Here is a 15,179-nt window from a genome sequence, read left to right on the forward strand (position 1 = left end):
GGATTATTATGTGTGATTTAGGGAGGTTTAAGTTGGTCTTCATTTCTTGTATTGAACAGTTAAGGTAGGGATAAATATCTTGGATTGTTGTTTCTTTCAGTCTGGGAAAAGGGACTAAGTCCAGCATCTTATTGTTTATTTTTAAATTTGGGTTTTTATGAAGGGGTTGCAGTATTGCCATGGCTTGTCTAAGGTTCAAGAATTGAAAGAGTTTTTGCGCTAAGTTGATAGAATGTTTTAAGGGCTCTATAATGTTATAAGTTTGTATTTCTTTCTGCTTCAGGAATGGAAGTGCTTTGGGACTGAAACCTAGAGCTTTAATATATCTATAATAGATTATCACCCAAAGAGAGGACCAATTTTCCATTGACAGGTTATGTTCAGCTGTTCTTAATATTCTGTTAGTGTTATGATCGAGTAGTACATTTTACAATCTGTAGATTTAGTCCTCCTTTGCTTTTGGGGAGTGTTAATTTTGGATAGGAGATTCTGCTTTTTTTTGGGTTCCCATATAAATTTTGCTAGGAAGGTATGAATTTGTTTGAAGAATTTATTAAGTATTGTTGTCTGTGATGTCATGAATATATACATTAGTCTGGGTAAAATGTTCATTTTGATTATTGATACTTTGGCCAAGAATGGTAGTTTATAGGTTGTTCCATCTTTTACAGTCTTGCATTATATTTTGCTATTTAAGGTTTACATTGTGTTGGTAGAAGTCTTTGTTATTCTGGAAAAAGGTGATTCCCAGGTACTCAGTTTCTTCTTTTATTTTTATTGTGTTTAACAATGGTATTAGTGAGATGAGTCTGGGTGTTTTTAGGGGGAAAATATTTGTTTTATTGAGATTTAGTTTGTAGTTAGACATAGTCGAGAAATGTTCAACTGCAGCTATTATTTTGTTTATATCTGAATTTGGTGTAGTGCAATATATGTTCAGATCATCTGCAAATGCAGTGAGGTATATTTTGAAGTTGTGTATTGATGGAGGATTGTGGTATGTATTTTGTTTAATGTAAAGAAAGAGTGGTTCTAGGTATAGGTTAAACAGGAAGGGTGATAATGGACATCCTTGTCTTGTTCCATTTTTTTATTAGGATCCTATTTGACCAAGTTTTATTTATATATATAGAGTTGTGTATGGGTTGCTCTAGTTTGGAGTAAGAATTCTAGATCAACCCTATCAAATGCCTTGTGGGCATCCACTACCATTGTGTAGATGTTGATATTGTATCGGTTAGTGTAGGATATTAGTGCATCTAATGTTAATGTATTGTCACTAGTCTGTCTATGTGGTGTAAAACCGGATTGTTCTGGGGAGATGATTTTCTCTATCAAATTTTTCATTCTGTTTGCAAGTATAGAGGTAAATATTTTAGTATCTATATTTAAGAGGGAGATGAGTCTGTAGCTGTCGGGGTTTTTGGGGTCTGTGCATTCTTTTAATATAAAGATGGTTTTAGAGGCATTAAAGTGGATATCATTTATTTTATAGTTTATTATGTAATTCAGTATATAGTATAGTAGTCTGGCTATCAAGGGGGAAAATGCTTTGTAAAATACTGATGCAGGTCCATCTGGACCCGGAGCCTTGTGCGCTTTTAAGTGTTTGATTGTTGTAATAATTTCACTGATGGATATCGGTCCAGTTAGTTTTTTTTGTTGGTCTAAATTGAGTTTAGGGAATTTCAGTTTTTGAAGGAAAAGAGTTCTATCTTCCTTTGAGGTTTGTAGTATTTGTGCTCCATATATTTGAGAGTATATTTGTTCAAATGTTTTAATAATGTTTTCATTTTTTGTGTAGTTTTTGTCTCTGTAGTTTATTTCTGATACATTGGAGGCATTTTTGTGTTGGGAGATAATTCTGGCCAGAGCTCTAGATGGTATTTGAGCTTCTTCTGCGTAAGTGGCTAACATTCTGGCTTCATAAATAGATAGGTTCCTGGTTTCTAACATATATAGATCCCTTTGCAGTTTCAAAAGTTCTGCTTGTTTGGTTCTTAGGGTTATTTATTAGTTCTTTTACAAGATACTCTATTTTCCCTTTCAGTATATGCTCCTCTTTCAGTTGTAATTTTTTATAGTATGCTGCTTTTTGATAAACAATCCTCTAATTTGTGCTTTGGTTGCAGCCCATTCTATGTCAGTTGGTACTTGGGAGTTAGTGATATTTGTAAGAGCTATTTTTAGTATTGCTTCTGTTTCTTTTATTACATCCATTTTGGAAAGTAAATTAGGGTTTAATGACCAATTATGATCTCGATTCTCTAAATATTTCTTTTTGTCCCAGTTAATGTTCAGTGTGATTTTGGAGTGATCTGAAAAGAACCTGGTATGTATAGTTATTGTTGGGTCCATGTTAATGAATATGTCAGAGATTAAGAAGAAGTCTATCCTTGACCACATTTTGTGGCATTGCGAACAGAATGTGAATTTCCCTGTTTTATCTGCACTGTTCCCGTATTTAAAAGGGTCATATAGTTTAAAATCTTGTTTGAGTTCATTAGCACAGTTCTTTTTAAATATAGTCTAATTTGATTCCAGTATCTGGAGTTACCTGGATGTCACTAGGACAACATACCACCTCTTTTGCGGAGCCAACCTGTTATCATAAGATTTTGTAAATATATCTATAATCTGTTGTGTCTGAGAATACATTTTAGAATCTGCACACAGTTTATCAATTTGTGTATCTTTACTCCTTCCACATCTTATGTAAAGGTTTCCTATTATGCTCAATGTCTTTATATAAACTTTCTTAAAATTTTTCTAGATCTTGTCTAACACTATGCTTAATCTGTTTGTCCAGCTTTTTTATTTCAGTTTTCAAAGCTGTAGTTCGACTTCTCTTCCATTTCTTATATTTTTTGTCTCTCACCTTAATCAGGTATCTTGTTCTTATGGAATTATACCCCCCCTCCCCCCGATGTTGCGTGCCTAGATCTTGATGTTAAACATTTTTTTTACTTTTTGCACTCAAACAATTTCTCTTTCAAAACTTTTCACATCCCATCTGCAATTTCTCCACTGAACACCTCACTCCAGTTAGTTTTATACAGTAACTGTTTTGCTTCCCTATAATCTGTAATTAACCTTCTGTGCATTGGCTTAGATTTCAGTTTGGCAGAATTATCTAGCAACAAATTAACCTTAACAACCCCATGATCACTGCACATCAATGGTGGTAAAACTTGACTTGAAGTTACAATAATTTCCTTGGGAACACAAACAATATCTAGTATATTCTGTCCCCTGGCAGGTTATTTTACAATCCGAAGCATTTGTTGTTCCTGAATATACTCTGTGAATAATTTCTTTACTAACATTGTTGAATCAATATTATTCCAGTCTGACTTTACCTTACTTTTATTACAGCTTGACTTAGTTTAGGGAAAAAAAAACAAATTATTTTAAAATGCATGTCCCAATTTAGAAAAACATATTTAAAAGGACATGTAACTCTAACAAGGTATGTGATGACAAATTAGAAATTTACTTATATGGATCAATCCGCAGTAGTGGTGCTGCGGTAGCATTGTTGCCTCACAGTAAGACGCTGTCCGGTTCGATTCTCAGCTAGAGCGTCTTCTGCATGGAGACATGCGTGAATGGGCGTACCTTCGTTGAAGGTTGTACATCAGGGCTGGTAACTCGGCACGTAAAAATCAATTACCAATCATTAGCGGACTGGAGTTCTACTGTGGCGTCCCCTAACCGGGAAAAGCCGAAAGACACAAACAAACTTCTTATATGGCCCACTTTATTATACATATTGTTAATTATGTTTTATAAGAATACAACTGAGAAATAATTTTCAGCGCTTACCTGGATTAACTAAACTGGGACACAATCAGTCCATTATTTTGCTATATTGGATGCAGTGCATCACAAGCTATATTCCAGGAGTTTACTTAAACAAAAGTCTGAACTGTGACTTGTACTTTCTTTAGTTAACCTTCTGTATTCTTTTAAGGAAGAATTTCTTCATAACAGTAAGTCTAAAATTTGAACATAAATGAATTGGGAGGTTGATGTAATGGTTAAAGTGCTTACCTTATAGACACAAGGTGAATGGTTTGATTCCTACATGGGGTTACTGGCTAGACCTAAAATGGCCCACAAGGGCAGTTAGCTTATTAGTGCTAATCTATGAATGTATCTATAAACTAATATAATTGTAGCAGTGCTATCAGTACTAGCTTCAAAAATAACAAATAAATAACCCATAAGTATATTATGATTCTTGGAAAATTAAACCCTGAAGTTTCAGAAGGCTAGAAGCACAATGACTTCTGACTTCATAAAATGAGGTTAAGCTATGCATATGAACATTTTTGTTTTATTTTATTTATTTATTTATTAATTTGACATTTGTGTGCCAGGAAAGTCTGACTGGACATGTAGTCCATTTTCAGAGGAGGCCCGGGGAGAAAAGCTCCACATTACAAACAAAAGATAATTAACTTAACATTTTACATAATATTAGATTAGTGCAATGATTAAAGCAACAACAGTAACAAGGCAGTGCACAACTATAGTAGTTATATACAGCAGTTGTTTGGCACAGCCTATCAAATGAAAAAAATGAAAAACTGAGACAGGTTAAATCATTCAGCAAGTGTTGTTATTTTGGGGGGGGGGCGGTTAAGATTAAATGTGATAAATGGCAGGACATTGGAAGAGGCAAGTTTGAGAGTATAGATAAGGATGCGCATAAGATAGAAAAAGGTAAATAATAAAGTGAAGAGTGATGATAGTGAAAGACAGAGTAAAACGGATAATAAGGTGAAACTAGACAAGAGCACGTGGTGGAGTAGCAAAATGAGTATGCATTTGACTTTGTTAGTAGGGAGTGAAAAAAAGGCTGCGTTGGTAGTGGTGATACGGTAGCATTGTCGCCTCACAGTAAGACATTGTCCTATTCGATTCTCAGCTAGAGCATCTTCTGTGTGGAGACATGCGTGAATGGGCATACCTTCGTTGAAGGCTGTGTGTCAGGGCTGGCAACTCGGCACATAAAAATCTACTGCCAATCATTAGTAGACCGGAGTTCCGCTGTGGCGACCCTTAACCGGGAAAAAGCCGAAAGACACAACAAGTAGGGAGTGAAAAAAGAGAGGAGAAAAAAATGAGAGGTGAAATCATCCAGGATTAGCATAAGAGCAAAGCCATGAGTTGAAAAAGTAGACTTTAAGGTGTTGTTTGAATTTAAAGATGTTAGTGGTACTTAAGATTTCCTGAGGTATATTGTTCCATATCTTGGCAATGTGATTAGAGCACACAGTATAACAGTTTAAGAAAATATTTGTACTAACATAACATACAGGACTTCATTTTATTTTATGACATTAGTAAAAGAATATCAAACTTCTTAAGTGCAAGAAACAGTTCTGACAACTTAAATGCATTGCAGGGTTATTAATGATATAACACACACATCTCATACTAAATGGGCATTTCTTTCTGTCAGTGAGCGTGGGATTCAAACGTAGGTCAGCCATACATCGCACAACTTGCTAAATGCTCAAACCACGATGGCAGGACTGTAAGGTCTGTTGAAGTACACATTTTGGTACAGTATGCCACGAAGGCGGGACTGTAAGGTCTGTTGAATTACACATTTTGATATGTTCACTCGAGGCTACATTTTTAAAGGTAGCACAGTAGAGCAGTAGTTAACATACTGCCTCACAGTCCATCTTTTTTCCACTTTAGTTCCTGAATGAAGTATCGTTTGAGCAGAGTCTTTATGCATACCCTGTGTCCAAGTAGGTGGTCACTGGGTACTCCCTTTTCCTTCCACATCTTAAAACATATACTGTGGGTGAATTGGCAAACTTCCAACATTGTCAGTAGGTGAAAGTGTTTTTTTTTGTGTGTGTGTGTGTGTGTGTGTGTGTGTGTGTGTGTGTGTGTGTGTGTGTGTGTGTGTGTGTCCAGTAATATGCTAATTATCTGGGCCTTATTCAAGATTTGTGTCTCTGCTTTGTGCTACCTGGGTACTCAAGATATTCTTCAGCTCAGCTGTGATCCTGAAGTTGATTAAGCAGATAACTGAAAAATAAATAAGTTATTTTTTTTAATATAAATATACAGCTTTACATTATTTGTTTCATGATTTCTGTGTGAAGCTAATTTAATGTTATCCTGCAACTCCTGTTGTACTGCAACTTCGCTAGTTTTAGACACATTCATCACAACTACACCCAGGCTTACCAATTTCTGGTGTAAAGTGGTATCAAATGCTTGACTAAAATAGAAATTAGGCCACATCACATGGCCTTCCCATGTCACATTCCTGGTTACGTAATCAAAGAACTTATAAAGGTGGATAAATGTTTGAAGAGACAATATTCAAGTCAGTTACAAATAAGGATATGAACTCCCTTTCCACTTCACATTTAGCTGCGGTGGTGCAGCGGTAGCATTGTCGCCTCACAGCAAGATGTTCTCCCATTCGATTCTCGGCTGGAGCGCCTTCTGTGTGGAGTTTGCATGTCCTCCCCGCGGTCGAGTGACATTTGAAAGACCTGCGTGAATGGGCGTGCCGTCATTGAAGGTTGGGCGTCGAGCTGGCACCTCAGCACCATAAAAATCTACTGCCAATCATTAGCGGACCGGAGTTCCACTGTGGTGACCCCTAACTGGGAAAAGCCGAAAGAAGAACAACATAGATATGGGCTTCTGCTAACATGTGACATGTGGAAAGATACATAACCACAAATATTATCTGTTGGTCTAGTGAGTAATGTTTAAGCAAAGGACTGTTTCTGCAAAAGTACTTTTTCTACCCTGAAGTTGGGTGACTTCAGAGTAGGTTATATTAAGTAATGGGAAATAATGGGGGTTTAGGGCACAAAGACTTGTGCATTTAGGGTATGTGGCACTTGCATCTCATTTCACCAGCGACATTAGATTGTATGTTTTTTCCACACTTCATGGAAGAGAGCTTCCACTGAAGTGTTACTCAATGAAAGGTACCAAATTTTTCTTATTGTAGAGCAGTTTGACACAGTGTGAGAAGAAAAGTTGTAGTATATCAGAGGCAGCAGGCTTGGGGGAGGATTGACTGCTTAGGGGAATACTTTCTACCTTGTGAGGCTAGAGGAGACATTGTGGCCTCTTCCCAAGCACTGTTCACACTCCTTTTTGTTTGTGTTAGTCACTTTGTCCTTATGTTTCAGCATCAAACTGTAGAAGTATTTTCTGAAAGATATGGAGCCTGAAACTTAAATGGCTGTCATTATTTAGTGACTTCAGTCCTCAATGATTTAACAGAAGACCACAATTTATATGAATAACAGACCAAGATTATGAGGTAAAAATCTGGTTATTCTGCAAAATTCTGGACAATTTAGAGTTATATTACAGTTTAATGTGAATGCTGTGTGTATTGCCGACCTAAGAGCTCCTGAATTCCATATTTATAAACACCAACTATGTGATTACCTCGCAGATACTGTTATTCAAGTACTGTAAAACATATCCATACATCTTTACACGTATACATAGTGAACAACTGTTGTTTTCTAGGAAAATCAAAAGCTGCGTGACCAGAATGATGATCTAAATGGACAAATCCTCAGCCTGAGTCTTTATGAGGCCAAAAACTTGTTTTCTACACAGACAAAGGCCCAGTCGCTTGCTGCAGAAATTGACTCGGCCTCAAGAGATGAGGTAAGTCACTTAAGACTGAGGTAAATCACAAATCATGTTCAGTCCATGTAATGGAGTGGAGCAGTGGTTGTGCAGCTTTGTAATTAGAATGTTTTCCATTTAATGTTTACATCTGAGAATGTTTTTTGTAGCTGTAATCAGCACTAAAAGTATGTGCTTCAGACCAGTTTATCAGCATAGCAACTGGATTTTAGACTGGGTTCCATGGACTTCAGGTAGTATAATGTCAGCAAGGGTTAAGTAAAAATGAACATCAGTGGTTGTCATCCTTCAGTAGGAGAGATCAATATATTACTTTATTTATGTATGTATGTATGTATGTATGTATTTATTTATTTATTTATTGACATTTGATTACCCAGAAAGTCCAAGTGGGTAGAAGTCCTTTTTCAGAGGGAGAAAAGCTTCAAATTATTACAAACATTTTAAGAACAATAGTTATACAATCTTCAAAATAAAACAAAAACATCTGCAGTTCAAATAATTGTAACAACTTATTCATAATATAATAACATTGGTTAAGAAGTGATACAAGGTATATGACCATCATTTAATATTTAGAGAAATTTTAGATAGTCTGTAGAGAAATTAAAGGTAAGTTAGTCTAATACAAACAGGAACTGCAATATGAATTGAGGGAAAAACAGGGCTATGATGTATTTAGAGAGAAAGTCAGGGTACAGAATTAGCAGTAATGAAGTAAGTGATAGAGTAAGGAGGTATAAGGAATGAAAAGGTACTTGTTTACATTTAGAGATATAGTTTATCCTGGTTTTGAGCAAGAACATAGCCGGATTTTAGCTAGGAAGTCTTTCAGAGTAGTTTTGAAAGATAGGTGAGAGGGTATAGATCTGATGGATATAGGTATAGAATTCCAGGCCTTAGCATCCTTGTATGAGTACAGACAGTGCCCATCAGATTTGCTAGGTCTGTATACAGACAGGAGTTTTTGGTCACTGGATTGTAATGACCAACTGGGAACATAGCTGTGTAAAATGTTTTGTAGTACTGGACAGGCAGATGGATGCTGAATAATTTTATAGGTGGTAGGAAGTTTTATATATGTTAGTTGATGTGGCAGTTCTAACCAATTTAGACTTTTCAGTGCTGTACAGGGGTGAGTTCTGAATGGGCTTTGTACTGCAAATTTAGCAACTTTGTTACATCATTGTTCAAGTTTTAATTTTTGTGAAGTCTGGAGGTTAGTAAGGATGGGAGCGCCATAAAGAAGAGTGGGGAGGAGATAAGTAGAGGCAAGTGTAGTTTTAGTTGCTTCAGTGAGAATGTTTTTGGTTCTGTAAAGCATCCCTAGTTTTTGATGAGTTTTCCTTATGTAATTTTGTATATGCAGGTCGAATGAAAGATTATCATCTGCTATCACCCCTAATAGTTTGCTATGAAAAGTGACTTCACTTGTTGTATTATCAAGAGAGAGGACTTTAAATTTTGTTTTTTCATGAGAGAGGAATTTGGGGAAAAAAGTAGTAGTTTGATCTTTTTTTTTTTTTTTTTTTTTTTGAGCATGAGTTGTGAGTTACAAAGCCATGTTTCAGTGGCTGTTAAAGTTTCCTGAGTAATTTTTTTGGAGGTGTACCATGTTGTCAGATATGCAAATGTGAGTGGAATCATCTGTGTATTGTATTAGGGTGGTCTGTTGTGTGGAAGTATAGAGGGTGTTGATGACAATGTTTAAGAGGAGGGGACCAAAGACAGAGCCTTGTGGTACACCGGTGGTGACTGGGAGTTAAGGAGAGAGCATGAAGTGACGTTTTACTGACAGGTAGCTTTTGAACCACAGAAGGGTGGGAAGAGAAAGACCTAGTGAGAACATTTAAAGTAGAAGTTTGCTGTGACAAACTGTGTCGAAGGCTTTAGACAAGTCTAATAATAAGGAAAAGACTAGTTTGCTGTTATCTGTAGCTTTATTGACAGTGTCTATATAAATTAGAAGGGTAGTGCTAGTACTATGGGAAGGATGGAAGCCATGTTGTTTAGGGGATAGGCGTTCTTCCTGCAAGAGATAGTCTAGCAATTATTTTTGAATACATTTTTCAATTATTTTGGCAAGGGGAGGTAAGACTGCTATAGGTCTAAAGTTGTTAATGTCTGTTGAATTTCCTCCTTTGCCCATATGGATAATGTGTGACTTTTTCCAGAGAGAGAGAGGGAACATGGGATTCCTGAAGTGAAGCTGAGCATAGCAGACTTCCCACCCCCATGACAGTTTATAACTGAGAGCAATCAGTTTATAGGCAGAACAAAGCAATTAACAAAGATGATCAAATAAAATAGGTTGTCTGTCATTTCTTGAGACTAAAGAGGTAGCATATGCAGTATAATCTACTGGTCAAGCAAAAGGGGACAGTGGCCAGCTTAGTAAGAGGTCCTTGGAGTCCAAAGACTGGTTCACAGAGAATTGCAGTCACAAAGCAAACATGTATTTAACTGATTAAAGTTAATACACAGAAATGTTCATGGTAAATATGCTTACATTGAACAATATTACGTTTTTCTTCTTAGCAGGTGGAACTACATCTGCAACCCTTGCCTGTACGCATACAGTACTGTCCACTGCTGAATTGTTGTAACTTTTGTACTTAAATGTAAGGCCTATACTCATAGAGCACTGAATTGTTGTATCTTTTGTATCTAAAAGTAAGGCGTGTACTCAAAGTGTACTGTTTACTGCTGAATTGTTGTATCTTTTGTACCCAAAAGTAAGGCTGACTGGTTATGAGCAGTTAGCAGTTTCATGCAGGGGATGGGAGTTAAGTTTTCTGATCAAGAAAAAGCATGCTAAACTTGAAAAAAAAAGGTTTATCCAACACATGTACTTATGTAGGAAATAAACAGCAGTAGGTGCAAAGGTGGGAGAAGGGTTGCTATTAATTATTCATTAAAAAAAATCTCTTAATACTGTAACTGATATGTCTTTGTGTTTGCTAACTGGATAAATATTTTTGGAATAGACAGACTGTTTTGAAATCCAAACTGTTAGTATTATAAGAGTAGTACAAACTTAAGTTAATACGGAACTGATGGCAGAGGCAAAAGTACACACTTAGCATGCCAAAGTGAAATCATTAGAGGAGAAAAGCATCTCATCCTAAAGCATACCTTTCAACCTTTTAGAGGAAGAATTCTGGTTAAAGCAAAAATAACTGGGGGATAAAGGCCCTAAATCAGGGACAGATTTTAAATACTGCTCTTATAAACTTAGAAAGATGCTATAATAACAAGTTTTGCATTGACATAACTTTCTCTGAAGGATATGAGGTCTGCAACTCAAATGTATGTCATTATTTGGTGACTTCAGTCCTCACTAATTTGTCAGAAAACCACAAATTTTATGAGGAATAGACCAAATATATGAGGCAAAAGTCTATACATTCTGTAAAATTCTGCCGGTCAAGAGGTATGTCCTAATGGATATGACAGTAGTTGATGTTACTGTACCTGGAATACCCAGTTTACAAAGGCAGCACCAGATGCATAAGGATCTAACACAGCAATAGTTAGACATAGAGACAAGCAGGGAGAGGCTAGCGGGTACCATTGAGGGTAACAGCATAAGAGTAGCACATTGGGAGGGTCAAATGAGTATTCCAATGTGAAGCAGGAGGGAAAGGGTAGTAAGTAGAACAGTTTGGTGAATAGGTCCTTTGGATATGGTTAGGTTCCTAGGCTTATGGAAGAACGCTATGGCCTCTTAAAGTAGATGCTTGATAGCCATTATTTCATGCTGGAATTTACAGTAAGTAAAGCCACTGGAGTGATCCCTGGGGTGAATTTTTTATTTCCCATCCACTCATCAAGATTACTCTTGAAGAGGGCTAGTGAGGTGCTCTGCTTGACATGTATGGGAAGTCTATTCCATAGCATGGGCAGTCTCTGGGTTATGAACTTGTCCCTCCAGCATGTTCTGTTGATTGTGGTAATGAGGTTGAGGTCTCTGGAGCGTGTGGTGCAGAGGGATTGGGATTTCTTCAGCTGTAGCATTTCTAACAGAGCTGGGTCAGACATGGCTTTGTAAGTCAAACAGAGATCGCCTCTAAGTAGGTGATATGAGACAGAGAATAGTTGAGTTTTTTTAGTCTGTCCACGTAGGACAAATGTTAAGGCCTAGGATCCTCTTTGTGAGGTACTTTTGCGGCCTCTCCAGTTGTTGCAGGTGTTTAGTGAGGTACATGCCAAATGGGGCATTGTACTCAATGGTTGGCCTAATGAGGGAAAAGTAGAGGGAGACAATGACCTCTTTCTTCCTGGATGCAAAACCCTTAGTAATGAGATGTGCCACATAGAAGGACTTTCTGACCACAGTGACAATGTGGTGGTCAAAAGAGAGGTTGTTGTCAACCTGTTTTCCCTGATCTCTTATCGATGTGGTAATTCATGGGAACCGGGTTTTTCCCAAAGGAGATGACGACATTTTTTGGCATTGAGCTTAAGGCCATGGTAATGACACCAGTCGTTGGTCTCAGTGAGGCTTTTCTGTAGGATGTCAGCATCACTTGGGGAGTTAATAATAGCTCCCAACTTGCAATCATCTGTGAGCTTTGTCAGCCAGAGCCTCTTTGTGTTGGCCTAGACTTCAGAGAAGTAGATACCAAACAGGAGAGGACCCAGGACCGAACTAGTGACTTTGCTGGAACCTGACAGTTATTAGGTTTCATGCGTGCTTAGTATCAATTCTTCTGCTATGCATTCACATCTGGTACTGACTCCTCTGTGCTCTTGAGAAGGAGTTTTGAGGTAGCTGAAATTTCACACACACACACACACACACACACACACACACACACACACACACACACACACACACACACACACACACACACACACACATCTTCCCTTCCTTTTCCAGGTCTTACAGGTTTGTCTTGATTTCAGGACAACAAATACAGGGGCTGTGTAAGAGAGTATCCATTAAGTCTCCCTCATGCCCATTAGCAAAGTCAGTAAAAGGAAACGGTGCATGCCAGCTCTTGTGATGCTAGCCCTGGGCTTTGACTATACCTTCTGCAGCCTTATGAAGAATGTGCATCATAACGTAGGTCATGATGAAACTAGATATTGTAGTCAAAGACAAAGCCAGCACTGACTAATGAAATTGCTACTACAAGCAACTATAATATCTCATGTACTGTAAGACATAAAGTTATAAAATATCAGGGCATGCAAACAGTAACTAGAGTACTGTGGAATAAGGACAGTACGAGCAACTGGACTAATAAAAAATCATTTCTGAACATACTTAAATATGCTACAAGTGTAGGTAATCCCATATGAACTACTTAAACAGGTAGCACTGGGTACACTGTAGGTGTTGAGAAGAGCATTCTTGGCAAACAATCATTTACGGAAAACTGATTTTGTGAACTTTAATTATGTACTGACTTAGGAATAGGTTCAGTTCTTTGCACTGCATTAATAAAAACCCAAACATTTGGAGAAGTTAAAAAAGGGAGATGCAATTTATCTTTCTTCAGCTCGGATATGATTTGTCAGATAATTCAGCACACCCCTAGAAAAGACACACACTTCTCTAACTTGACATCTTTCTGGATTCCTTATCAGGGTGATGGGTCATTTAGACTATGGTAAGCATGAATATTTCTATGGTCTCCTGCTTAGGTAAGACTTTCAGGTTTGGGTGTCTCTGACCAAAAGCCCTACTCTCCCTCTGGGGATATAGCTGGGCTTCTTCAGAACTGTCTCTCTCTTATCAGGCTTGCCCTTTACCTCCTCAGTGGCATTCTTTGAGATGTCAGCAAGTGGAAGTACTAACCAGAAAGATTGCTGGGTAGACCTACATTTTTTGAGCCTAATTTGCAGGGAGGATACTGGGACAGTGCCCCTCCCCCCTCAAAAAAGATGGGTTAGTTCTGAATACTCCCCAAATCTGGAGAAGTTGTTATCCTCCTCATCACTGGCATCTGTTGTGGGAAACTCTAGAGGGGAATGAAGGTGCTTCCTCTTGCACAGGGCCTTTGCAAACCTTTTCAGAGTAGGCAGAGAGATGGAAGAGAACCTTCTTGGCATGTGTCAAGGTAGGAAGCTTCAAAACAGTGGCATCTTCTCTAGCCTGCTGCTGTAGGATAGGTTTCATGGCCAATGGTTCATAAATAGGATGCTGCATTCCAGTAGGTACTAACACTGAAATGGGGAGGAGCAGTATTGAGGGGAACCAAGGGAGCTTGCCAGTTTGACAATTGATAAACGGAATCACATCAACAGTGAGAGACTCAGCACAGAAACCTCAGGGTTGGGCAGGTTTGGCCCAGTACTGACAAAACTAATGCTGACGTAGCAGCTGACACTAACAGCATCTTCACTGATATACTAGTTGTTGAAGTTGACACAGCAGAAGTCACCTTTGACATAGCTTTGACACTGAGATTGACACCATTGGGAATGAAGCTAGCATCCTATGAAATGGATTTGAAAAATGTAAAAATAAGTAAAAATTTGGTGGTGTTCTATGATAAAGTAGAAAAAAAAAAAAAGCAAGGATTCTCTGGTTCCATTAGATGGAATGGAGGACTGGTCACCAAAGCCTCTTACCCGAGTCCTCAACAGGGCCTCTCCCAAGCTGTCATAAATGGTGTCAGAGGACAGCCCTTGGCATAAGCAGTTTCATGCTACCTGGGGAAGAGAAAGCAGCCCCGTCTGACCTAGAATCAGGTACTGAACTCAACTTTTATGATTCAAGTAAAGGAGGTACTCTGCAGTCTCAGCTAATCATCCATTGTTTTGGGAACAAAAAAACAAATTTAGCTAAGCGACTTAGTATTAAGAGATTTGCATTTTTTAGGGTAGGATGGCAAATGTGAAACTGTTTTTGGATGTTTTCTGTCTGAGAGAATCTGGTGATAAAGAAGCAGAAGCTTCAGCAGAGTCTTTGCCTGAGAATGATTGACCTAGTAAGTGATATTTTAATTGCTGATGTTCTTCATGTTCCACTGTTGCAGTCTTGACTTGTGGGATTTCCTGCTGTAGAAGCCCTTGGCCGGCCCAACCACCACAGTAAAAATCTCCCTCCTCCTAAGGCTGGTGGACGTCCTATCCTGATGACAGTATGCTTGGGTATAAAGGGGGCCAGCCGACACCATGACATCGGTCTTTTCTTGCCATAGGAGCCTGAAGCAGTGTTTCAGCACATTGGTCAGTCCTCATTAGAGTGACGTCATCTAAAGCTAAGTTCCCTGTTGGGGAAATCTTTTTCTTGCTTTAACCCATGTCAGATAAGGTTAATGATTATTTCCACTGTGGCAAGCAAATCCCACACTGAGACTTTCATATGTCATGTGTCACCTGCCTAGGCCCGGATCACGATGTCCCTAGTTGCAGTTTTTGTGCCTGTTTCAATTCTAGGACCGTCAGGTGTAGGTCCGATATCTTTGCTAGGCATCTTAGTCTGCCATCTACCTAACATCATCTGATGGCATCCACCAGTCATCCCAAGGTTGAGCTCCCTAAGTGTAGGAAGGACAAGGAAAAAA

The 15,179-nt window shown here is 38.2% G+C and overlaps 1 protein-coding gene across 2 annotated transcripts in view; it reads left to right on the top strand.

Moving 5' to 3' along the window:
- RAB11FIP4 (RAB11 family interacting protein 4) overlaps positions 1–15,179 on the top strand; it is a 600,425-nt gene that overhangs the window by 554,420 nt on the left and 30,826 nt on the right. For both annotated transcript variants that reach the window (XM_044068094.1, XM_044068093.1), the window contains one exon: positions 7,534–7,677. In XM_044068094.1, the coding sequence (XP_043924029.1) occupies positions 7,534–7,677 (144 nt within the window). The remainder of the gene's footprint in view (positions 1–7,533; positions 7,678–15,179) is intronic.

The sequence above is a fragment of the Protopterus annectens genome, chromosome 4.part0 (genome assembly GCF_019279795.1).
Source record: "Protopterus annectens isolate FY-2018-M chromosome 4.part0, PAN1.0, whole genome shotgun sequence".
Lineage (NCBI taxonomy): Eukaryota > Metazoa > Chordata > Ceratodontiformes > Protopteridae > Protopterus > Protopterus annectens.